Source organism: Calonectris borealis, chromosome 12, assembly GCF_964195595.1.
Source record: "Calonectris borealis chromosome 12, bCalBor7.hap1.2, whole genome shotgun sequence".
NCBI classification, from domain to species: domain Eukaryota; kingdom Metazoa; phylum Chordata; class Aves; order Procellariiformes; family Procellariidae; genus Calonectris; species Calonectris borealis.
In genome coordinates, this window is record NC_134323.1 from 2,697,583 (window position 1) to 2,724,618 (window position 27,036).

The 27,036-nt window shown below is 47.8% G+C and overlaps 1 protein-coding gene across 2 annotated transcripts in view; it reads right to left on the bottom strand.

Annotated features, from left to right (window-relative positions):
- GNAO1 (G protein subunit alpha o1) overlaps nucleotides 1-27,036 on the bottom strand; it is a 146,210-nt gene that overhangs the window by 90,429 nt on the left and 28,745 nt on the right. For both annotated transcript variants that reach the window (XM_075161011.1, XM_075161009.1), the window contains exon 3: nucleotides 4,494-4,635. In XM_075161011.1, coding sequence (XP_075017112.1) covers nucleotides 4,494-4,635 — 142 coding nt within the window. The remainder of the gene's footprint in view (nucleotides 1-4,493; nucleotides 4,636-27,036) is intronic.

The window sequence follows — 27,036 nt, forward strand, 5'->3', positions numbered from 1 at the left end:
CGGTCCTGCCACCACCTTCGGTCTTGCCACCACCTTTGGCACGTGCAGAGGGGACGGGGCTGGAGGCACCGGCTTTCTGCGTGCGCCCCGCTGCTCAGAAGCAGGCTAGACGCAGCTCCAGTGCACGGGGGCCCCTTTGCCAGCCGCCTCGGGTGCGCTGTTCAATTACACTAAACAGATTTTTTTTTTAATATTACTGGCCAGTATTTTAAAATGCCCCAGGTACATCTTTGTTTAGCTCACAATTCAGGAGTTACACACTGTACACAGCATAAGGTCACCACAGACACATTTTGCTATAAAGCCTGAAAGAAAAATATTCCCTATCAAAATTTTTTAACACTTTAGCTGCTTTTTAGTTTTCCCTTTCACAATTGAAGCAGAGACATTTCCAGACTCCCATTGGGAAAAAGGTCACTGCCTGCCACCTCCGGACCCCAAGTGCTGGACTTGTGACCCTGCCACCTCAGACACTTGTATCTGAGCCACGCGACTGATACTGGGATTGTCTGTTGAGTAATTTCTGAACAATTTCAGCCGGTTTCTGTCTGGTTTATGCTAATATGAACACGCTCTACAGCTGTTTTCATACCAGCCTGCACGGGGTGGCGTGCTTACCTGGGCAGGCTCATTGCAGCCCAGGACCACTCCGAGCTGCGGACACCCCCAGGCCCCCCAGTCCAGCTGCAGCTCTGGCATTTCACCCGAGTGGGATTGTAGGTGCTGCATTCCAAGCAGCTTCTGAGGTCAGCATTGACCCGCCAAGGAGGAGACTTTACACTTCTTTTGGTTGGGATTTCTGAAGCCGGACTTCAGAACTGGCTCTTCAAACGGAGAGATGAAAATCCATCACCTCCCTGCCCTTCCTGCTCCATCAGATCCAAACACTTGTACTGACTTCTAGATTCCTGGCTTTAAATCTCCATTTCCCGTTTGCCCCGCCTGGGTACACTGAAAGGGAATCAGTGAGGAGCTTGCTTTATTAATACATTTGCACTTTAGAGAACCGTTTAATCCAGAGGCTACAAGTTACAGCCTGACTCTTTCCTGCCTGTTAATCTGATTATAAAGTAAGGACTGAGTAGTGCCCGACGGGCCAGCTGGAGCGTCTTAGTAGCCAGGTGAGACCAAGCCTCTGCCCCTCTTCCCTCATGTAAGCCCTTGCTCTTGGCTAGTGGCGGATCCAGACCTAGGGCAGCGATGGCCTGGAGATGGGGAACACCCACGGACGCCGCTCCTCCCACAGCGGCTCCTGTCTCCTCACCGACTGCTCCTTTTTCACCTGCCCTCTTGCAACATGTAAAGGATTTGTGACTTTGCACTCACGCAGCTTTTCTGGAGTTTCAGACTGACCTTCCGGGCCGTGCACGGTGATAACGTGCCACGAGCTGGCAGGACGGGCTCCTGCCTCCCTGCGCTGAAGGATACGAAACAAGGACCTAGGTGCTGCCCGCCGGCCATGAACCTTTCGTGAGCCAGGCACGCCTGCAAGAAAACCTGCTCCCCTGAGCAAGGAGCATGCATAATAGTGAAATCCTACACGCAGACTGTTCTGTTCTCAACCTGGGGACAGGTCCTTATCAGCAGAGAGGGTCAGCGAGACCTGGAGCATCCGCTTTTCATGATTTATTTTATCTTTTTAGCTCGGATTTCCGACACTGATCTCACTTTGACTAACAAAAGCTAAGGGGTTTAGTCTGGACTCTTCCCCCAGTCTTTTGCTTCTATTAGACTAAATACTGGAGGTATAATTATGGACAGGAGGAAAATGAGAACGGTGAGAGAAGATTTGGTAATTTTGCCTCAACAACAGCACAAATCATCTCATTCGTATTTATTACGTAGGGGAGGTGGGTTTTTTTGCTCCAAACATTATCAGCGTGCCATTTGGAAGGGATACGGGGGCAGATGCATCTCCAATGAAGTTGGGGTGGGGGAAGCTGTAATAGCCAAGCAGTCCCTGAGGAAAACCTGTCCTGGGCCCGTGCCCCCTCCTTCCCTGCTGCTGAATCAGGCTCAAGCAGCCGCAGCCCTGGCTCCCCTTCCCGAGGTCTCTTCTCCTGGGGACTTCAGTGATAAGTAGGGGAAAATCCCCCACTAAAAGATTTGCATTGGAAACCCTTGGCTGAGGAATGACTTTTAAAATAGAAAAGCTTTGCTTGAAAAGGGATGAACCATGTAGCATAATACTCAACAAATCGCCTGTTTAATGGCCTCTCTTTATAGCAGCTGTGCATTAATAACAAAAGCGGGGTAGCAGAAGCCATGTGCTTCTTTGTAAGATTAAAATAAATACTATCTCATATTAATACCAGCAACTTTCTGTGGAGGTTGACTAAGAGAAAGGAGCAAGTGGAAGACCACGGCCTGAGAGACTTGGTTTCTTTCCCCTCCATCTACTGCTGGATGAAGGAATATTACTCCATCTACGAAGGGAGAAGATACTCTGAATCAGCCCTCCCAGACTGTTGTTTGGCTTATAGTGGTTTGTGCAGGCTTGTCTGCACACAGTCAGCATGACACCATTGTAAGACAGGAGTAATTCCTCCAGGACTAAATACCTTAGGGGAAACTAGGTTGTGGAGAACTTAACCTAACTTGCTTTTTACTTTGCAAGGCATAACTCAGGATCTCTACTGCCATAAAGCATAAATTGAAACAAGAGTGGTTCACAATAGACGTAAGGAGAAACCTTTTCATCGTGAGGACAGTAAAGCAGTGGACCAGGTTGCCCAAAGAGGCTGCGCAGTCTCCGTCCTTGGAGGATTTCTGGATAAAGCCCTGAGCAACCTGGTTTGACCTCAGAGCTGCCCTTGCTTGAGGAGGTTGGGATAGATGCCTCCTGAGCTCCTTTCCAGCCCGAGTTATCGTACGATCCTATGAACACTGGCATCTTTTCCACAGGAATATGAGCAGACGCGACATTTCGTGCAGCCCAGTACTCATCTCTCACTCCTGGCAGTCCTGATAACAGCTCTCCCCCTCCACACCCCGTACTTTGCCAGGCCTGGCACTAAAGCAGCGCTGAGTTTCCCTCCTCGAGTTAGGACTTCAGGCATTAAAAAAAGAAAAGAAATTTCACATTTTAAAGCTGTCTGCCACAGACTATTTATCAGACATGGAGAATGATTTGTTTCTGTTTTCCCGGGCATAGGTTTTTAGCTGAGACAAGATACGTTGCCTTGCTGAGAGCTGAGTCACTGAGTAATCAACAGATTAATGTATTCAGTCCGAAAGCCATCAGCATTCGTTCTCGGCAAGCTCACAAGAACTCCATTATGGTATCATCTCTACATTTGGGATGCCAATGTCTCCAGGATTTAGAGTTCCTGTGGGAAAAATCCCTAGATGCAAAGAAATCAAAATACCCCTTTGTGACTGGGAGACATAAGGTACCTCTTCATACAGTAACACCACAGCAGGATTTTGGCATCCTTTCTAGTGAATGCTTTTATTATCAACCCTCAGATAAGAAGTTTGGGGTATGTTGTACATCTGTCATTCAACAGTTACCTAAAAATAGTCATGATAAACTCAGTGGCATACAGGACTTTGCCTTTACCAGGTCTTTAATCTGAAATTATTTTATTTCCAGTGAAACCAAGTAGTTTTAACTTTCTCCGGGATGGGAGCATGCAAAAAGGGTGGTCTTGACTTCTCTAGGGCTCTGAGTTTCTCTGTGCGGGCTCGGTCTGAGCCAGAAATGCAAAAAGGAAAGGCAGAGGTTGGCAGGGGCACTTCACAGAGGAGCCACTGTTTAAAAATAGGGAGCCGGTTAAAGCAACAACAGAGTAGCAACTGTAAAAGGACAGGCTGGCTTAGGTGTGTGGCGTGAGAAGGCTGCCAGGCATCACATCGTTATTCTGATAAGACACATGCTAACACTGCTGCCTAAGACCTTGTCCATACGAACCTCAATGAAGTAATACATCCTCTTGTTTGTAAGCAAAATTGCTGTTTGGGTACACTTGAAGGGGGATGTGTGAATAAAAGCCCCTGCAAAAGTCAAGTTAATCCTAAAAGCTTCCCGATATTAGCAGGCTGGTGGAAGGGTTTTGAACAGCAGCAAGACTTCTCCCCGAGACATTTCCCTTGCAGCCTGTGTTTCCAGCACATGCACAGTAGACAGGACACGTTCTCACTGTTTCCCCAAGTCTGTCAGTACCTCCGTCTAGGCTGTCCCTAGATAACAGAATTTTTTTGTACTGGCCTGGCTAGTGCCAGGGCATGAGAGATTGTGGCTGTTGTGACACAGAGGTCCCCAGGGCTGTGCTTCCTAGCGTAGGTGTACAAATGGCATGTCATATACAATTGTGCCCATGCCTCTGTTGCACAAACTGCATGTGCAATAGGCATACAACGGTGGTGTAAATCTTCCCCACTCCCTCCTTTTCCCTCCAAGGAATTCAGACTGTGCAAACGCCTCCTGTTTGTGCTCTGGAGTCTCCAGGTGCTCAGTTCTCTGTACCAAAGCAGTTGTGATTTTAACTCACCCGTCGTTCCTTATCACCGTATTCGATGCCCAAGGTATCCATGGCACGTACAATAGCTGCCAGTGACTGTATAGTGTTGCTGTAGACCACTGGCTTGTACTGCTTCACGTCTTCTCCAGAGAAGCCATCCTCGTGGATGATCCTGAAGAAAATGCAAAGGACAAAAACCTCTTGAGAATGTCATTTCAATGGGGGAGACATTTAAAAGAGAGCTGTGCTCTTTTGAAGAGCACATCTGCTAGCTTGATTCACTTAATTTAGTCAGCATTTCTTTTTAAACCTTTCTAGTTGTTCACCAGTAGTGTGTCTGAGCCCAGTGCCTGGAATTACCATCCCTTTTGCTCTCTCTCAAGGAGGTTTTGTGCAGGGTCGGCGCATACGGAACCTCCCTCCCAACCGAACCGTGAACGCTGGAGGCTGGAGCCTGGACAGCCTCGTGTTCGCATGCTTACCCGTCACAGCGGGGAGGTTTCCAGGTCCTACGTTATCTTTCCTGTCAGGCCTATGGAAGTAGGTTCAATGCTTCCAATGACCACCAGATCAGATCTTAACCACTGAAACAAGCGGTAGAAAACCCTAGTTCTTGTCTAGTCCTTTTCATAGTAACTCCTGGGGTGCCTTACAAAAGAAACCAGAGTCGAAATACCCCTGCATGCATGGGGACACAAGCATGGATAGGGGAAGTGACTTAGTTCGAGTACCTACAACCCTTCACACCTCCTCCCTCCTTCCCCCTCCTTTAAAAACAGTGCTGGAAGTTTTTCTGCCTAAAGGCATGCTATGTTATCCCTTCCCGAAGCAAGGTGGGAATGAGACCCACAGTCCTATCAGCTCTGCAGGCTGGATGCGCTGTGCGTTAGTCCCTGTTAAACTCTGCAAAAGGGACTATTTGACGGGCGAGTTCTTGCAGTCCCTTGCTCAGGTCAAAGACTGACCCCTATAATTTCTTCATCTCTAAGTAACTCAAGAACTAAGCCTTGGTGTGTCTAGAAAACAGCTAGGATTTGCAGAGCTAATTGTGTTTGACAATAATTCTTCCCAGTGAAGACATAAGTTATGATCCTGTCTCTTAAATATTGGCAGAGAGGATGATCTGCTTAGCCGAAATGAAGTCCTTGCTTGCTCATCCTCAGATCTCACTGGACAACAGAGTGCTTCAGTAACAGATCTGGTCACTGATAAAACCTAGCATCCTGTCTACACCACAATTTTTGTTTCCTTTTTTTCCAAATCAGATACACAGAAACCAAGGCCCTGACCACTGCTGGCATCCCCCCGGGCAGAGGGAGCGCTAGCGGGGATCATGAGCTTGCAATAGATACAGTGCTGGGATGGCGGTGGAGAACGGGGCTGGATGCCAGCCCCATGTTATTAACAGATGACTACATGAAGAACAAGGCTGATGGAAACATGCTGACAAAGACAGAGATCGACCTCCCGCGATGTGAAGCTCAAGGAAAGGTTTTCTAACACAAGCGACCGACTCTCTGCTCTCCCCACCACAACCTTCGCTCACTCATCACTGAACACTGAGCTCCTGGGAGGAGCTGCTCCAACACCCTCTGAGTCCTGGAAAAATATGACTACAAGCAAAGACAGCCCAAGACGGGCAGTAGGTCAAATTAACTGCTGTCCAGGAAATTTTTAAGCTACTGATCCGAGGAACTGGGCAGAGCCCCCTGCTCGGGTACACCAGCTCCAGGAAGGGGGAATGGTGCTGACGTGCTGGAAACAGCATGAGGGGCTGCTGGTTTGTCTCGCCTAGGCTGAGAAGAGCAGGGGTGGATGGAACCCTTTCTGCCTTAGTAAATCCAGACTTACCAATTTGTCAAATTTTTTTCTATAGCTAGTTTTGATTTTGATGAAGATTATGGGCAATAGCAGACCTTGTACTCTGTAGCTTTTATTTTGTGAGAATCCAGTGCTTGTGCTGAGGTTTGGAATAACAGCATTTGAGTAACAGGGAAGGAGGGGGGCGAGCAGAGCCATGGATCTCATGGATCATTTACTGTTACTCAGAGAAGTTGCTGAACTTCTGGGAAATGTGTTCTTTGTCAAAAGTTGGAGTCAAACCTGAAGAGTTATGGCTGGCACAAAGCACAAGGATCTACATCAATCCCCTTTGAATTCAAGTGAGACTGTACATCACCGGTTCCTCCCAGCTATGAGCACGACAGCAAGAAGCTCGGCAGAGCAGGGGTCCTGTGGGAGGCAGGCAGGCGGTTAGCAAAAGCATCACCAGAAGTAATTCATTCTTTCTGGTTGGTTGGCTCGGGCTTGGATTTTGGGGCAGAGCGGACTAAATGTTGGTTCTGGAGCAACTAAGAGAAGGAAACCTGAGGGGGATATGAAAGGGGTGAGAAGAGGAAGAGGCACAAGGGGCAGTGTAAGGGGTGCAAGAGGATGCAGCTGAAATTTGTTTGGTCCAGCCGTCGCCCATGCTGGTGGAGATCAGAGTGGTGCCCGCTCCTCGGGCTGGCTTTCCTTCTGCCTTTCCCTGACAGGCATCAGCCAGGGACCTGATAGGGCAAAAAGAGGGCTGAACAGCTCTAGAGGGAAAGAGGTGAGCTTTGGTCTTCTTCAGAGTTTAAACCATCTCTGGCCTTGCACCATTAAGTTGTTGCCTGGCATTTTCACTTGTAAATACTCCAAGCCAGTAAGCTCCCTATCGAGTAACAGGGCTCCTTGTGTTGAAGGGGCAGAATTAAGCGATGGAGAGAGGCTCTCAGCGAACATACTGCTGACAGGGCAACACGCTGATATTGTTCAAAGCGCAGACATAAAAGCGTTAGTTTTAAAGGGGGCAGAAAAGAACGTGGACTAAAAAACACCCCGATTGTTCTTCTGTGAAATCTCTCTGGGAAGGCAGCCACGGCAACTGAAAGCAGCGCTGCGGATGCCAGTATTGAAGTTTTGCTGTAGGAAGTACCTACGGATTAATCAATCATGCAGTTAGCACATTACCTAATATTTAAGCAAGCAAATCCCCACTGACTAGTGCCGTTCCAAAGCCTGCTAGGACACCGTGAACTGGTTTATTGTCCTATATGCTTTTAGCAAATGTTTCTCCTCTTGCTTGCCTTGGCGATCTGATGGCTGAACTCCCGTGGCAGCTTTTTCCATAGTCCTTTGGAAATGTTCATGCCGCCACTCACCCATTTGGGATATACCTTTCTTCTTGCCTGCTATTGCACTTTACTGCCTAGAGGACATCTAAAGCTCCAACAACACTCTTGGGAGGTATATTGTCAGGGGGATGGCTTGAGCCAGCTTGTGTGCCGCAGGACACAAGAAGCAGTGGGATTTGGATACTGTAGTGAGCTATGACCATTAAAAATGCATGTGTGTCAAGACTCGGAAGTCTTTAAAGGTTCAGGCAGGGTGGGCTAGTACTTAAGCAACCCGCAAATTAATGGGAACAGAGGGTTTTCAGCACTAAAAATGTGAATCCTCTGTTTTCTAAATGGCTTGTATTTTTTCCTGTGCCTGAAATACAAAGGGAACTGCTGCAGGCAGGTTCCTCTTTGCTACACTAGAGCCGGTTCTCTCCAGGGCAAAGGAAGAAAAGGGATTTAAGAGGATCCCCGGGGGCTGTGGAGGGGAGAGACAATGCTGTAATTTTTAAAAGTGATTCTGAGCAATTAAAAAGCCATTTCATTCACCAAGTGACTAATGAAACACCGTGCTCTGAACAGAATGGTGAGAGACAACTGAAGCAACCTGATTGTCTAATGTACCTATTACTGCCTCCTCCCCATCCCTCAACTGCTAATAGCAAAACCCATATGTTTGCATGTTATGTTGTCATACTCATTTTAGAACGGCATTAACAGACAGGTATTTGCTGGGGAAAATGGCTCCACTGCAGATCAGATCTTCTGCCATCCCCCAGCAAGTCATTAATCCTGAAGAAATGCCTAGTGCCTCAGTGATTATTGCTTAATTACAAAATAAATGAAATACTTGGAAACAGGGGGTGCATTCTGCGTGGCAGCTCGCTTTGGCTTCCGTTCAACAAAGCACTTACATGCCATCAGCCTTTCACTACAAAACGAATGTATTAAAAAGGCAAAGCCAAAGATAATTTTGCCGTATGCCCCTGCTGACACGCATTGCCCCAGCGGTTGTGAAACGGCAGCTTTCAACAAAGCACACGACAGCTCCAGCGCGGCAGGGCTGGATCTCAGCCTGGGCTGATCCAAGCAAGGAGCCAGTTTCCCTAGGTCACTCCTGGAGGGAATACTTGTCCATCTATCCTGAAAACGTCCTGGAGCAGAGACTACTCTCCTCCCTGCTCCAGTTCCAGACAAGCTATTCTGGCGCTTTCCTCCCAGCCCTTCCAACCTAAGCCAGGTTTAGTAACTGCAGTGCCTCTTCCCTACACCTTCTCCAGCTGGGTCCTCCTCCTTCTTGAGGCACAGTGCCCCAGAATAGACTCAGTTCTCCCTTCTCTAACCTGCCAAGATTGTTTTGAGCTGTAAAGCTTACCCTCTGATGTGCTGAAGTACCTCTCCCAGCTCCATGTCGCTGCCAGGGGTAATTATGTATTTTCATCCAGGTCAGTGATGAAAATTTTGAAGAAATTCAACCCCTGCCAGATGCCACAGAGTCCTGGTTGACAGAGTCCTCTGCTCCAACCATGAGCCACCATTAACTGTATTCTTTGGGAATGAGTTGTGCTACTCATTCATTTTTGTGTAAGATCTGAAGTAGTTTTATCATCTAGACTGTTTTTCCAGGTCATTTTATGAAAGTCAAGTGGGACCGTGTCAAACCCTTCCCAAAATCTAGATATGGCACCAACTATTCCTCTCCTACTTCTGCTGAGAATCAAATGAGATTAGTTTAACATGCCTCATTTTTGTATAATCCATGCTGGATGCCACTCATCTCCCTTTTTATCTCCTAGGTGCTTGCATATTGTTTGATTGATAGTTCAATTCTCTTGAAAGCTTCTAGAAGTTGACTGGTCTATAATTCTTACTCCTCTTTTCTCCCTCTATATTTAGAGATAAGACACCATGTTTACATTTTTTTCCTGTCTTCTGGTACCTCACCTGCCCTCCAAGAACTCTCAAGGAGAAGTGTTAGTATGTCTGAGATGGCGCCAGCAGAGTCTGTAAGTATGTAGTAAGAAGTTCCTTAAACAGGGCTGATGAGAAGACATTTAATCTTACAAAACTTGCCCTTCTTGTGCCAGAGGGAGAGGGATGGCAGCGCTCAGCAGCGGAGCCTCCGTGCACACCCCTGCTCCCTCTCTTCCCTCCAGCGCTCGGTATCCTCCATCCCTTTCACAGCTTTGCATGCAGGTTCTCCTTTCCTGACTGACCCAGCCCTGCCTCATCTCCTGCGCTTTGTCATCCCTCCAAAACCTCAAGCCAATGCCTCTGAAATGTTTCCTGCTAAATTCAGGGAACCTTGTGTGGCTTCAAACTGTCTGCACCACTGTAAAAGACATACGTGGAGACTTCCAGTTGCCTACCAGAGAAAATAAATCCCATACTGTTTCTGTTTTACCTAAGGTGATTTACTTTCAATCAGCAAGATGTTTCCAGCTGAATGAAGTTTTCCCATATCGATGCACATCCCTGAAATTACAGTGATTTGCTTGAATAAAACCAGGCAAGAAATCACCAGGAGATTATTACACTCGAAGTGTATCGCAAGCAAATACCTCGCAAATGAACGGTTCAGTTCCTGTAAGAGCAGTCCTCGCCCCTCACCTTCATCTGGACAAACGAAGGTACTTGAAGGTCATTGCACAGCTTTCGTACAGAGCTTTGTGCCACAGCGATGAGTTTCACCTCCCGGGTTTTGGTACCCTGCGTAGCACCCGCAGCTCCGCTTCAGCCTGGATGCTGTGTGCTCCTCTGCAGCATTGCCATCCACGCCAGGAAAGCTCAGGTCTCCCGAGTGTTCTGTGGGGAGCTCCTGAAGTCCACATGGACAACGCGTGCAGGGAAAACCTCCCGGCTGATGCAAAGAGCGTGAGACGCTACAGGGTGCAAAGGGCGGCTTGCAACTGCAGGAGATCGCTTGGGCCAGGGCAGAAGGGAGGTGGCATGAGAGGGACAACTGGCGTTTGCCCACCGATGCATTTGTGCTCAGGCTGTTGAGACTCCCATTCATACGTATATGTTTAGGGTATAGACTGATCCAAGGTGGATTTTACGTGAAGAATTTTGGAACGAACGCACATACAAATCTATTTTTGCTTGGCAAACTTTTCTGATTTTTTTTCTTCCTTCTTCCCCTCTTTTTCTTTCAAAAATAATCCTTTATGTTTCATACCAGAATCAAGCAGGTTATTCTGGTGAGACTGGGCAGAGCTTGAGTCAAAAGAAAAAAACCTAATATTGAAGAAGACTCTGTAAGCTTTGTTTGCAAATAATAATGCAAAAATCTGACTTTAATATGTAGGGAAGGGAAGGGGTTGATCAAATTTTGATGGAAAATATTCTGCTAAGGTAATCCGCTACTTTTAAATTTATTTTTATCTTGATATGCAGTTAAAAAGTTTGTTTACAAGGGAGTTATGAAGCTAAATTCCAGTGATTCTCTTCTCACTCATTTAATAGCCTGAAATGCGATTAAAAACTCCTGGATTATGTTAAACTAAATCAACGCAGATGCCCATGACCTTGTGTTTCAAAGACTGCAAAGGCACAGTTCAGACCTCCATGACAGGGTGAAAATCTCTCAAAACTCTCATTCTTCTTCCACTCTGGCTGTGTTTGAATGACACGTTGTGCATCCTATTCCCGCAAGAAATTCTCCAAAATGGAGTTTAGGACGACTATTTGCCTACATGCCCGCTTTTTCGAAAAGAAAAACAGCTTCCTTAGTTGAGGTCATCCAAAAACTGCAGATGGAGCTCATTTTAAAAAGTATAATTTTTTCAACCTGGATTTTTAACACCAGTCCAAGAAATACTGATGGAGCCCTGTGATAGACTCCCAGCTGGGGGAAATCTCCTTTCTGGAGGAAATACCTTTGGGTCACTCAAAACTGAATTCTTACCACCAAAGTACTTCTTGCATGCAAAGACGTTATTCTAACTGACCAGCTGGTTCATGTTAAAAAATAAGCAAATCCATCAGGCGATTGAAATGCTGCCAAAATCTACAGCCCTGGAAATGCTTGAGCTTATTCAAATCAATTCCAAAAGTTTCATGGACCTGTACAGGGCAGAAACATTCTTGCTCTTCTAAGGCAGCTAAGTTTGTGCCTAATATCAACGCCTGTAAGTGACTGATGCCTTCATGAGGTCTAGTTAAAGCTAGGTATGTGCTTCTGCACCTTAACTGCTGGCCAAAAAGCTAGAAAATGATGTTACAAGAAACTCTCTTGTGTACACTCAGAACAGATGTTGCTACCATTTTATTTTTTGCCTGTAGATGAGCAGCTATTGAGCTAACGATGATGAGCTTCTAGACAGATAGGGGCCAGATACTGCATCTTCCTGAAAACCTTGTTTTCAGGTGTATAAAATACATGCACAATTCTCTTAATTTCCAGTTTAATACAGACCAAAACCAGAAACAAGTGCACTAAAGAAAACTTCCAATGTGGTGCTGTGTCCCTGCAATCCTGTGGCTTTCTGGAAGCAGCTCTTAGTCTTTTTTTAATTATTATTATTTTTTAATTGAGTTCTACATCAATGCTTAATTTTGGCTTTGGGCTGTCTTGAGGGGTGATGCCCACGCTGTAGCTGAGAGGAGAGATGATTTCCTGGACTGCATGCTCAGTTCCCTGCCATGTGTCCTTCATCAGACTGGGGGGTCTGGGTTGGGTTTTATACCCTGCATTTGGGATGCACCAGCGACCCTTCCCATCTTTGCTCTGTGAGGACTGTTTCAGCTTTTACATTTTCTAACAGGAAGGAGTGGAGTGAAACACTCTGTTTTTAAGTGTGTGTATAAAACAAGTTTAAGAGCATAAAGAGTCTACTGCATCCTGAAAGTAATTAATTACTGTTGATAAATGAAAGACACCACTACTGATATTTCAAAAGAAGGCAAGGCTGAGCAGGCAGAGCAAACCCAGCTACTGTGCTAGCACTCCCCCAAACTCGATAGGGACGTAGCCATCCTTTGAAATTTAACACCACGAAGTCAGGAAAATGAAGCATCCCGCGGCTTACGCATGAGAATAAGAATTATCCACAGTGAGCCTAACTGCGCACAGAGTCAACCACAGGAGCGGTTTTACCCACCCGAGTCACCCTAATGATAGCTTTGCTCCTACAAAGACCATGGCCACTGGTCCCCAGAGGAGTCACGGCACCCGGATGCACCACCCCGCTCCCAAGTGCTAACGACCCTATAAATGAGCACCTCGTTTACAGGGAGCCGCTGGTTCCCGTGAAGGTCACACACGTGCTGAGGACCTGACCCCCAGTGCTGGCTCAGTACCAAAACCAAACCTCAGACCCTTCCCCTAAAGCACGGAGAGAGGGGATGATGGCATGAGGGGGAATCAGACTTGCTGATACAGAAGCAATACAACAGACCCTCTTTCTTGATGCCCCAAATCAGTTCCTTACGCTCCCAAAAGCCAAATCTGCCCAGATGGGAAGCAAAAGGCGCAAGCAGGGACGCAGGCGGAGGCTGCTCCAGACCCCCACGTCCCGCACCAAGCGGGGAGCGGCGCAGGCTTGGGTTTTACGCAATGTCAGGCCACTGGCATAGTTTGGTTTCACTAAAATTTGCAGTTGTATAACTTTGATAATGTGCCCTCTCCTGGGGCCTTTAATATTAAGATCAAATATTCAATACCCTACATGCACCTAATTAGCTTTAATATGCATCCTGCTCAGCTCAGTAAGAACAGCAAAGAAACACAGTCAAAAACAATTAGATCAGGATTTTTTTCGATTAAAAAAAGACAGCTGGGCTACACAGATTCCTGCAGCAGCATTTGCATTAGATGAGACTGCATTTTTCTGTGGAAAAAGCCTCGGAGCCAAAAGGGTTTCAAATAGCACCAGTGGAGGCTGACAGCTGCATTCTTCTTTGTGCGTTCCCAAATAATAATCCAGCGAAGGAAAAAGGGTTCCTGCTCCGAGTGACTTATCTGCTGATCCCATGCAATGTGCTACATAGTCAGTCTACTTTGTCCACGCTCTGCCTGAGACCAATGAGATCCCCCAGGGAAAAAAAGTCCACCGGGCCAGTGATGACCCACATGAGAGAGTTCTCATTAATTCCTCAGTAATGTTATATAAGGTCATTTTGTTGAATTAGAATTATTGGGATTAATCCTCTTAGATGTTCTCTTAGATGCAAGGGGGATCCAACTGCAGCTGGATCATCCCACAGCTGGTTCTGGAAAGTCAAAACAGTGTTTTAAAGCCCCGTAATGGTTTTGTTAAATTCATCCCCTGAACAAGGACACAAAGCAGCTTTTTATGGCTTTTTTAGATCACTTACAACTTCCGTAAGCTGTCATTAACTATCATCAAAGCCTGAAAAATGAGGCAAATAGGTTCAATGTCAGTTTTACTACCCAAACCTAAATAATATTTTTGGTTTCCCATCTGCCTTATCTGAAGTTTTTTGATAGCTGGAAGGTGACTTTGCCTTTCAAAACCTTTGCAGATATTGCTCTCCATAACCAACTATTCTGTGGACAATAGAGGAAACAAGGGACATACACAGCCTCTTCATCGCTCCGTGCATTTCATCCTCACAATCAAGTACCACCACCAAATCCCACAATAAGAACAGAGCAACCTTGTGTATTTTACCCAGATATTAAGGGTCAGTGCATGACTCTCAGTGTATCAAAGTAAGGCTTTGGTAGGATGTACCCAGTTCCTCGCCCACATGCGACAAACCCAGCTTCTAAAGCCCCCCATTCTCCTGAAATCCATTGGGATTCAGAGTTACTTCCCCTGTGTCTAGAGCTGATCTTCGCACAGTTGACACATTTTTCTGTGTGTCCTAGCTGTACTAGTGCTCATTAGGAATTGTGTGCTGTCATGAAAACACTCAGCTAAAATAAAAAGATGCTTTAAAGCAGCTTTGCTTTTTTGGGATATCAAATCTAGCAGCAACTGTCTTTCTGAAGCAATAATTGATGTGTTTGATTAGCTCTGGTAGCAGATGGTTTTTTTTAAGTACTTTTGATGTTTTAACATGTTAAGCTGAGAAGGAATCAATTCTGGAAAGAGCGATTATGCCATTCCTCGCATCCTGTCCATCTTCCCTGGCATGATTACAGCTCAGGGGCTCCATCTCCGAGCAGTGTGCTTGCCACAAGCCCCTGGGTGTGCTGCCAAGCTGACATTAGCCTCCACTAATCTCGGCTCAGAGATCTTTGAGTCATGGTGTTCCCAGTTCTGCAATGTGCTGCCTTGCCGTTAGAGGATATAATCAGGCACCACACCCCACAGATCTCAATCCCAGGGAGAGTATCTGGCTGCTGGGAAAAAATCCCCGAAGACTGCAGTGGATCCTCCATTGATGGAAAATTTTGCAATCAAAATGGGGAGGTCAGGTGCAGATATGTTAAAAGTCCCGGGCAGAGGAACAGCAGTGTGGCCTGTCGCTCCTGCTGCTGCAGGCAGCATAAAACCAAACCTTGCCTTTCTAACTCCGCAGCATAAAACCAAACCTCTGCTATTTCTTGCCGTAGGGCTGCAAAGTTTCTGCTGGCTGTACTTACTGGAGCCTCCTGGAAGTCTCTGCCTACAGCTGAAACACGGCTCGGATGGAGCAGAGGCAGACACCTCCCCAAACAGGAGGTGGTGAAAGCCTGCTTTGGGCCCCTGGGCTCAGTAACGCCAGGCGACAGGGCCTGAACTCTCGCAGCCTGGCTGCTCAGGTCTGCTGGCTGCGTTGAGGCTTTCCAAGCTGAAGAGTTTGAGCTGAAACATGGCAGATACAGTATTTTAGGATTCCGCCCACAGTGTTAATAAGGTTTCGCAGGAGGAAGGAGGTATGTTGCACTTGTGATTAATTACATGCATTTGGATATATTTAAATCATAACTTCTACACTTGTACTCAGAGAACAGGTTATCTGAAGGGAAGACAAATGCACAGCTTTTCCCTGATGCCTGCCACAAGGATTCAGTCAAATAACGTTAACCCTTCAAAATAACGTTAACCCTTCAAAACAATGTTAACCCTTTGGGGATTCTCAAATGCAGCTGATGTTTAGAAAATACCAGTGGGGGACAAGACCTTGCCTGCTCTAACTCAGCACACGCATCCAGAGAGAGGTACCTTGTCCGTGGCAATGGGGGAAGGCCCTGCCTCAGCTCCCAGTCTCCCACCTACAACTACCCTGAGAAGGACAAAGGAACAATTTTTGCCCAGTTTTTCCCCAAGTTTTCAGCCAAGTTGTTCCAACGCAATACTGTTTGAAAAGAGATTTGAAGACCTCGGGCATCCTCAGTGTCTTGTGGCATTTCCTGGCACGGAGGACACCAAGGGCTCCGCTCTGGGGTTCTGCTGTGTGTCTCTGTGTGCCCCCCTCTCTCTGAGCCGGGACAGCCGGTCAGGGCCTCCTGTGAGGCTGCTGGGGCACTGGGTGGAACTGGGAGGCAGTGTGCTGCCAAATATTCCCATGCCTCTACTGAGTAGTGGAAGAATACAAACATATGCCACAACGAATGCGCCCACCGCCAAAAGACCACAAATAATTATTTGTCCCTGCTCTGCAGGAGTGAGCTGGGGCTTTGTAACCAGATGCAGGAACTGTCCCGTCACCTCTCGGTGGCAGCAGGAGAGAAAGAGGTGGCTCTAACCGGGAGAGTTCCTGTACAACCAGCGGACCAAGGACTGGCCACTGGCAGGAAGCAGAGGAGCTCCCCTGCGTCCCTGGATCCTCAGGGTGCCCTTGTCCCCCAGGCACACCGAGGATTAGAGGCAGCCTCTCCCACGCTCGGTGGGTGAGGGACAGGGCCCCGCACTTTCCTAGAGCTTCATGTCAGCTTTTGGCACAGCAGCTCCTGCCAGCAGAGAAGGGAGCGATCAAGAATCAAGTGTCGGGTACGCTGGCCAGACACTCTCTTGCATCTGAAAGCCTGGCTGAGAGCCAGGCTGGCACTTAAGTTCTCCTTGCCAGGCCCATATTCTGTTAATGGGAGCCCCAGGAGCGCTGCACTACCAAGAAACAACGCGGAGACTGCTGGGAAGCGAGCCCCTCGGGACAGCCGTCAGAGAGCACGCCTGGCACCTCTTCCCCACCATCTTTTGCTACTGCACTGCCTGGTGGCCACCAGACCCGGGCAGAAGCAGCAGGTGCCATGGTGCAAGCGGCTGTCACTGGTGTATGGACTAGTTCTGGTTCAGCCACCGCCGGCTTTCTAGGTAGACACAATAACTGAGAGCAGAACTGCATTTAACATGTGTAAATGCGTTTGCCCATTATGCTGGGAAGCGACCGCTGTGACAAACATCTCAGAAAATGAGTATGTTCCTCCCACTACTTTCATCAGTCTTTGTCATCCCCCCATGTCCTCATCTTCAATGGAGAAATTCCTTATTGATTTAATTTGCAAATGCCTATAAGTCTTTCCCAAGACTATCTGAGAAGACATCAGAGTTCAAAGCGACTGTCTGAACTGCATTATAAAGCATCCAGCAAGATTTGGTAAATCTACATCGTAATAAATTTACTCCACATCTGATAGTCAGAGTTTAAGCTTATCTCTAGTATTATTTAACTGTCCCTGGTGTAAAACATTCCCACCTTCTGGAGAGGTTTGATTGGATTCATAGAGGCTGAGGTTTAATTAGCATAGACTACTTTGACTCTCTCTTCCCATCCACATAGTGGGTGCACTGCTGGCATTTGGATGATGCACCGTTTTGATGGGGTAGGCCTCGGTTTTTCCAGAAAGTATCTAGGAAAGTTTGGACATCTCATTAGTTTCTCAAAGCTTTTGAGTTTTCCAAGCAGCGCAGACCTTCCCTTTCCTCTCTGGCCCGGCTTCCCTCCCTTCACCTGCAGTCCCATGAACAAGCACAGCCCCAGCTTTGCTACTGAAGTCTGGGGAGGCGAGCTGCTGGGAGTACCTCTGCCCTTTGGGCGATGTTGGTGGGAAGAAAAGAAAACAAATACAAAGATTATCTGGACTTGGGAAGCATAGGTAAGGGAGCGCTGATTTAGCCTTTAATAGCACTGCCAGTGTCCCCTGTAAACAGTGATGATTGTAGCTTTCTAATATCTATATAATAGATTTACAACCTACGGGATATGGGGAAATGTGTGATAAAAAGCAGCACCTAATCTATAAGCAGAGGCAATAGTGCTGAGTAACCTAAGGCAAACAAGTGGCTCATTAACCAATCAATTGATAAAGTTAAATGGAATAACTCACGCTAAATGCTGCTGGGCAGCCCTGGCAGGGTGCAGGCAGGGCTGGGGAAGGCAGACTGGGCGGATGAGTCCGTCCCCGCTTGGGCAGGGCTGCCTCTGCTTGGGTACTGGACTGGGGAGCTGGAACTCACATTTATCCCAACTAATGCCAAAACAAGAGCCTGAGAAACGGGCAAGGGAATGGGGAAGATGGGAAGGAGACTGATGAACCGGGCAGGGGTTCCCTGAGAAAAACGTTCTGCGAGCATCCCCAAGGAGCAGGTACGGCTGGGCACAGCTGCTCTCTTCCCTCGGTGTCCTGGCCTCTGGGGGACTTCTACAAGGTGGCACATGCTGAAACTGCTCCAACATGCCCTCCAGGGACCAAACCACAGCGCGAAAGTGCAGACGTCCCAAGGGGTGCCCATCCCACACCTCACACCCTGGAGCCTGAGCCACACGGGACCTCAGTGTGGAGGTGCCGTGCCTATCGGGAGGCGGATGGCAGACATATCTATCCAGACACCTCCAGGCCAGCCAGGAGCATCTCTTGCGGGCAGGACAAGTTACCTGGTCGGTCTCTGCAGCAGCTCGTGCGACGCCACCACAGCCCAACTGAGCTGTTGGCCCGGGGGTGTTGTGGCTGCAGCAGCTCCTGCCAGGAAACGTGTGGCAGCAGGCAGCCCATGTGCACCTGAGAGCAGTCAGGATTTGGCCCTCTGAAGGGGGAACCTGGGCCCTGGAGCCCCAGTCTGCCACTGCCAACCCTGGGAACCAGACCCGGCCGTGGGGCTGCTTCATCTGACTGATGGAAGTGAGATTTCTATGGTCGTTCTTCACTGCTATCTCTCAGGGACCCCCAAACACTCAGAATATCAGGGCATGACGCAAGATTGTTCCCTCCTCTTCATTCCTAAATCCTCCCTTTAAAAGCTCCCGGGCAATGAGGCTTTCACCTCTTCTCCAGGAATAATAATCCACAGTGTAACACATTTCATCATTAGAAATATTTCCTGCTGTCCAGTCAAAATTTATCTATTGACGAACTCAAATACAGCTTCCATAATGTCATTCACGTAGTTATTTTTAGTACCAGCGTTGCCAGCAGAAATAACAGGCCTGATGTATTTCCCCCCCCGCCTTAGAATGAGGCTTCTGAAACTATAGATGTGAGCACTAACTGAGTGCCAAGAATGCTACAAACGATTTGCACTGCTATGGAAACTGGTAGCAAACCAACGTGCTTCCACCCCACTTGCATGTGCAGTTATGCTGCTGTCCACCCAAAGCAGGCGCATACCCACTGGCAGGATTGTTTGTGACCACAGTTGATGTTTGTTGCTAGAAACTATCCCTGGCAAGGAAGCATTTCACATTTTTTTACCCAAAAACAACATTAATCTTAAAGAACTTCCCCTCCCCTTGTTTTTTATTTGTGGTTCTTCAGACATAATAAGACCTAAAGAAGTTCTTTGATTCTTTTGGTTTCTGTGGTGGCGCGATGGACTCATGCCCATGGTTCCCAGACCCTCCACACCACCTCCCAGTCCCATACTGGACCAGGGTGGCTTCCTTGCCAAAGTCATGCAAGCAACTGTGCACAGCGAAGGCTAAACTGTAACAGAGCCACGGAGCAACAAAAGGAAAGAAAAGCTTTCTGTTCTCCAGGCGTTTAAACAAATAAGATAAACAGCGTTTGCCAGCCCAGGAAGATTACGTGTGGCTTTTGTCTCCCCTGTTTTGGCTAAGCACTCACTCACCCATTCATAGTCACTAATGCCCAAGGCTCAGAGTTGCACTCCCTCGTGTTGATTTCCATGTGTACTTTAGGGTTTCTTTACATACCCAAATCCTCATTACTACTCTAAACCACGGGAAATTACAGGAACAGTGGGCTGATAAAAGTCCTCCCAATTCAAAGCAATAGTGAGCCTATTACCACTGAAAGCACTGGTCCCCAGCTGTAGAAGCATGCAAGAATTGAGTGGGAGAAATAAAAAGAAACTAGCTGTTTAAATAGCTAGGATGGAAAGATGTACCAGTAGTAGCAGAAGTGGCACAGATGAATGGGTGCATGAGCAGGAGGCAGGCAGACCCTCCAGCCGGGGCTCGGCGGAACAGCCTCCTCTCAGAGGATTACTTCCACCTCAAAACCAACACGATGTCCTGATCATTCAATTCAGATCTCCCTTCTCCCCTCACTAGTAGCTTTCTATCTCAACATACCTATTTCTGGCTTATTTTTCTTTCAATTGCCCCTCATTTCATTATTTTACCCACTCTCCTTTTCTTGGAGCATGAATATTAATGTCAGTCTTGGCTCAGTGTCACCCCTCACTAACCTGCTCCTTCCACCACTGCCTTTGGCAGTTTGGGTCCTTCCTTCGGTCAGTTTGTCCAACCAGGAACTCATAGTTTCATAAAACCTTGCAAACCTGTGGCAGCAGAAGGAATCACATCACATGGAAAGCAAAAGGGTCCGAGTTCAAATGAAGCCGGTTGGCAGTGCGGCTGGGGGGGAACCACGGGCTCGAGCTCCCTGAACTGCCTGCTGGGTGGTGGAAAGACACAACGTACCGATGCTGAATTTCCTGGGTCCTGTGCAACTAGCCGTCAGCAAAGGGACTGTTAAGGGCTCTACTGAAATCCGTGAGGGTTTCTATTTTCTTCCCGAAGAGTTGGATCGGGCTCTGGGAATGCATTTGTTTGTTTTTCCCTTGTCATCAGCCTGCCTTTGGCTGAGAGCTATAATCCGTTCAGGGAGGACCTGTTTATCTGTGAGAATAGCAGCATCGCTGTGAAGAGGTAAGAGTGGGAGTGTGCTTCAGGCAAAAAAATGCAGATTATAGACCCGCTAGTAATGAATCCAGCACAGAAAGAAAGAAATGCAGATTGTTCTAATTTTCTGAATAGATTTAATTCCATTTTGTTCCCTGCGAGTCCCTTTGCTGACAATTGTCTGAGTGGAGGGAGGAAAAAAGGGTTCCAAGCAAAACACTTGTCCATGAAGGATGTTATTAAAATGTCCTACTTGAACACTGGCGCTCTGCAGACCAGAGTTGCAGAATATAAGCATTCTCTCTCCCTTAGACGAGCTTTGTCTAAATGCAGAATGTTTGTCAATTATTTTCCAAAAGCCCAATTGCTATCAGCAACATTAGAGCTGGCTTGACTTGTCCTGCCTGATTTAGCACCCACCTGAACAGGAGTTCAACAAGAACTTGAGGGCTGTTGGATTTGCAGCAGGCTTAGAAAATGCTCAGCAAAAAAACAGGGGGAGAGAACAGATGGGGAATATATAGAAAATGGGGGTGAAAACTAAGTAGTCAGAGAAATGAAAAATACCTGTAAAGTAAAAATCCACTGAAGAAACATGGTGGCAAAAGTCTCCCACTGGGTGAACTTCCATCATTTGGCTTCAGAGGACTCATGCTCACTCACACCTGCATACAGACCTGGTTCCATATATTTGCTGAACCTGGCAGTCCTTCAGCAAAGAATTTGGCTGCAGGTCTGCAGCATGGATGTCAGTCAAGTTTTAGCACAGAAGTTGGCCCTACCATCCTCCTATATAACTTCCTTTTCTTTAACGGTCTGGGCCACGTGTCCTGCCCTCATGCAAGCACTGCAAACAGGACGGGTGTCCTGTGAGACAGGGAAATGTGGATTCTTGTGGCCAGCTGTGGGGTTTTGTTCCTCGCAAGATTCAAGAGTGAATGGACTTCCCAAGGCACTCCCTGCAATGCAATCAATTGCATCACATCATGAACCGATCTGACCTGTGAAGTTTGAATGCATCTCACCCTGTCCTCCAAAAGCTTTTCTTCAACCTCTCCTTGATTTGGGGGAGGGAGGGCGCCTTAATTCTGCAGAGCTGGCTTCCAGCTACACCCACTTGCCTATTACCATGGCTAGAGCTGGCTGTCCCTCACCCCACCACTCTCTTGAAGGTTGAAGAAACTTGTTCTGACCTTTCCTTTTAAACCAGAGAAAGCTTTTGCATAAGAATTCTGACCTGCCTTTCACATTTAGATTCCCATATCACAGGTACCAAGGCCACCAAAGCTTTATGGCAAGAGCAAAGGCAACTGGAGAAACTTGCTGAGGACCCTCACTTTCTGTTCTTTATGTGAGTAGCAGCATTGTCCCCAGAGTGCTAGGGCCTCGTCCCTTGTGAAGAAGACACAGTCCCTTCCCCTAAACTCTGACTATTTGACTGTGCTATTATTGGTACATTCAATGCTGAGTGGCCAAAGGAAAACACTGCACTGACTCTTGCTTTTTCCAGATACAGAAAGGACAGCAGGCACAAAGGCAAACACAGCCTCTCCTGTGCACATGTGACAGTCACAGCATAAGCAACTCGCCACCAAAATGCCTCATTCCTCCTGACAGGTCTTGTCCTAAAACAATGTCTTAAAGTCTGCAGCTGGGCTGGATTTTCCATATCCAGCTGGAACTGCCAAAGGAACAGAAAACGCCTTGCTAGCAGAAAAGATGCCTCTTAGTTTGGAGAGAAAAGCTCTTCCCAGCAGTCTGTCTATAACCAGTAGACACGGTTTCCATCCTCCTCCTGAGTGGATGTGCAGCTGTGGCGTCTTAAAGCCGAGTACGCCTGGGGAAGGGCGTCTGCTCTGCTCCGTGCGTGTGCAGAGCTGGGGATAAAGGGTATTCCACAGAGAGGGAGTGCTACAGCTCCTGTAGCCAGCAAGGGCAGGTTTCCTTTGCTGCATTCACTTAGACCTGGATTCTTGGCTCCAAAGCACTGAGTCTGTTTCCTGCAGGGCACCTGCTTGGTACCAAGTGTACCTACATAAGAACATGGCTTAACTTGGGTGAAGCACGTACAGGACAGTTGCAGCTCTGGGACAATCTAGTTTCTCTGTCACAAATGCAGCACCTCTATATTCGTTACTAAGTTTTACCTCATTGGTTTTTCCGGGCCGTTTCAGCAGCACTGTTTCTGATGGTGTCTTCCTCAGCCCTTGCAGCTCCTCCCTTGTATTTTTGAGTTGTACTCCTCTTGAGTTGTACTCTTCTAATACTACTACCCCAAACATGAATGGGAATACTGAACAGCACCGGGAGCAGAACCAGATCATGTCAGGAAAAGCATCCTGTCAGTTTGAAAGCCAATAAAAACAATGTGGGCACTTAGCAGCCCACTGCACGCTCACTCTATGCTCAACATAGAGTGTTTATAAGGCTGCTTGTTAGTTTTTGATGGCATCCCTCATTACTAAGTCCAGGTACAGTAACATTCACTTCTGTAATCTCTCATTGTTTTCCTAAGCTCGTGGTCTCGCTTTTTTCCCCCTGTACTGAGCTTCAGAGGTAATACATAAAAGAAAAAGGTGTACCTCTCCATTTGCATTGTAATAATTGCTTCAGAGCTGTTTTGCCATAAACAAGCCATCCCTTACAAATGCACGAGAGCACTTCAAAAACAGCAGCCTCTAATGCTGCCACTGCAAAAGTCTTTTTGGTTTGTGTTGCTAGTGAGGGAGCAGGGAAAAAAATCCCACACAGACCAGCAACAAACCAGCCCCCTCAACCCTGATGAACCCTGGCTTCTTTCCAGCCTAAAGGAGCAGCAAGCACAAACCCCTTGCTGAGCATGCTGCCTCCGATCCTGCACCGCTCAAGCGAAGGATGTGTTGACACGAAGTGCCTGTAAGAAGACAGGCTACAGCAAAGCTGAAATGCTGTTGTTCTGGCTGGGTGACAAAGTGCTGCTTGGAGCTTGGAGCTTGCTTGCTGCTTGGTTGCTGCAAGGGCAGGTAGCACAGGGTGCCTGGCTGAAGGGACACTGCTGAGCTTTCACAGCTGGGCTGGGACTACAGAGGCCGAGCCCCTGTGCCTTCTCCCAGGGGAAGGTCCCTCTCCTTGTCCCCACTAACGTCCCATGGGGAGCCCGCTTTTTGAAGGCTGCAGTGGCCTTGGCAAACAATAGGGGATCTGAGCGACCAGGCTGCAAGAGGAACTGCACAGAGAACCGGGAGACTCCGCACAACGAATTAGCCCTGTTCACTAGCACACGTTCCTTACAGGCACGTCACAGGGAAATCCCGGCCGGCATCTCTAAGCCCTATGCATCTTGCAATGGTTTCCACCCTTGCTGTTGTTTACAAGCTTAACAAACTGAAGACTGTTTGGAAGAGATCACTCCTTAATCTGGCTTGTCCTAAGACCAATAGGAGAGGAGGAAGGCAAGGTCATACACATCGGAGGCCAGCACAGAAACATCCTTATTTATCTTCCCTAAGCTGTTCTAAATTCTAACTCCTTCAAGACATATTGAAATAATCAAGATTTGAATTTGGTGGTGACTGCGACTGGTGGGGAAAGCTTGGCACTCTGTTATCAATTAATTATTTTTGGTGGGGTTCAAATTTCAACCCGTTTGGTTCCTTTGTGTAGGTCCAAGTCATGGGACCAAACATGCAGCAAAGCCCCAGATGAGCATCTCCTGCCTCCGACTCAGCTACAAGCTGCAGGTCAGCTGCAGGGCCCCACCAATGCAGCACTGAGGCATGGCTGAAGGAAAGTCGTTTCCAAGAGTCTAATTACGCACCCCTACCAGGTCAAAATGAAAAGCAGTCCTCTAAATATCTGCTTGGGGAATATGAATCCAGGGAGTGAGACAGACAGATGAGCATAAAGCTATTTTTTAGAAGCTGAGTTTAAGGTTGGCTAAAAATATGGCCTATCCCTTTCAAGGGTTATTTTGCCTACTGTGCTGACAAGAATAAAGCTATTAGTAACAGAGCGTTCAGAGTATTTGAGGCTGGTGTTTGTCTGTCAGTCACTCATCCTCCAAAACAGTCTTGTCAACATTTGGAAGGCAAGTGGGATGTATGGTCCAGCCCTCTCTCGGGAAGGCTGGGACAGGATAATGGAGCTGTAAGAGCTGCGAGAATCTGTGGCTAAAGAAAACAGGAAGGAGGAAAGAAGGGGGAAAAAAATCTGTTAATGAAGAAAAACATTAGAAACCCCCAAACATCTAGAAAAACGAAAGGCAGGTTTTAGAGGAAGAAAATAGTCAAGTATAGGGGGGAAATAATTGTTTACAGAAAACATAAAGATTGAGAAAGTGGTATAAGAAGAGACAACAAGTAGAGATTACACGGGGGAAGAGAAGTGACCATAGGAAAATACAACAATCAGCTTTCCCCGGTGTAGAGCAAGAGCTGTGTTTGAACAGCATGAATTCGCAGGACATCGGCTGGCCCTGCACAGTGAATCACACCTGGCACAAGGTGGGCCTGACTGTCCAAGAGTCAGAAACCAGAATCACCTCTGTGGCTGGGGGATTCCAGAGATCAGCTCGTATTTGTAATACCTAAAAAAGCCAAGGCCCCCAGTTGTGGAAGCTGTGCTGCACAGGGGACTCCCCTTAAAGGCAGGAGTGTCTCTACATGTAAAGTGCTTTCCTTAGAAAAAAGAGCTCTGTGCCTTTGGCACCCTAGAAATACAGGGCTGGGTGGGCACCTCGAACACCAGCCCTTGCAGTCTGCTCTCTAACCCAGCTTGCTCCTCCGCCAGGTAGAAGGGGTGGTCACAAGGAAATTGGTTTCCTGCTTACGCTTCTCCTTACCTTCCCCTGCCAGCACAGGAACCTCCGCAGTCTGCACTACCTAAACCAGCCTTTTGTGTCCCTCCTCTGCACCTCTAATGGATCCTGTAGCAAGAGCACCTTGTCTCCTCTCCCTCAGCTCTTCAGGACTAAGCTTTTAGTGTCGCCATTCCTTTTCCAGACATCCTCTGCGTTTCCCCTTGGTGCTCCCTATAGGTGGGAAGTGTTCTGCTGTTTAAGAGCATGTTAAACATGACTGTATTTTGTTGTACCTGCTTGGAAAGGGGAGCAGGAACCTGGTAGGGGTTGTTCCCTGCAGCCGTTGTCTGGGGGAAATCGCCTGCTGGCTTGCTCCCTGGTCACAATACCAGCTCCAGCCTCTCCCCTACATCTCCACCATCAAGTTAAAGATCTGCAGAGCCAAGTGATACTCAGTGCTTAGCGCAGCAATTTCTGTTGTGACTAATCCTGCAGTTAGACACCTTTTCCCAGGGATCCCATTGCTGACACGCACTCAGCTCCCTCTCCGCCTGAATCCGTGGCACACGGCGGAGGAGAAGGCGAAGCGAGCTCAGCTTCAGCTGCTGCCTGTGCCCAGGTAACACATAGCTAAACCAACGAGCTGCCTCTCCCGCGGCTGAAGGACAGCCCCGGTGGCGTAGATCCCCTCACAGGGGCTGTGTTGGGAGGAATCGGCTCAGTCAAGGATGCCAGGCAGTAACGGTGGTCTGCAGAACTGGGGCAATAATCCCGTAGTACAGGAACACCCTGAAGTGCACAGCCTTGCCTTCGGATGACGGAAATGATTCACTGAGGGGTTTTGAGCAAGGGGGTTTTGCCATTAAGGTACCACTTGTGACAATGAAATGTGCATAGGCAAAGGGTTGCTTTCCAGGCATAACCTGGGGGACAAGGAGTAACTTTACCCAGGCTCAATTTCCACTTCAGTCCATGAAGTTGGTCTAACCAGGTTGAGAGCTGAGTCACTTAGACCTATCTTTACAAGGAGCTCATCAATTTGAGTAAACCATCAGCCCCGGGCTATAGCACGTGGCTATCCTCCAAAGCAGCACTGCTGAGCTTGGTGGAGCTCTGTGGATTTACATTAGTAATAGCGAGGAGAAATCGTCTCAGTGCCCAAAACCAGTTCTCGTCCTGGTGCTGTTGAAGTTCATCTCCAACTCTCAGACGTAGCCAGGGATACGGCTGACCTGGCCGGCTGTGCCCCACAAGCAAGTGCACAGCTCAGAAGAAAACACCAGTTATTGTAGAGGAAGAAAGCCTTGAGATGGGGCACAGCTCCTCTCCTCCCACCCATCCCCTCCACTCTTTAGTGAGTCACCGGAATCTCACACCTTAGCTTATTGCTAAGCCTCCAAATTGCTTATCGCTAGGCCTGAGCCGAGCCTGGAAAAGGCAGCCATGATCAAGAGAGCACAACCCAAGCGTGCAGTGAGAGGCTTTCCCTGCGCAGATGAGCTTGCTCTCCAGCAGGACACAGCACATGCCGTGGCGGGAGGGGAAATGGTGAGAAAAGGCAGCAGAGTGTTAGTGGAAAAGGCGCAAGCCGAACCCAGATCTCCATGCTCTGCACTAGTTCACATTAGCCCCATGGCAGCATTTGGAAGAAAACTGGGGAATGAAGTTGTTTTATGAG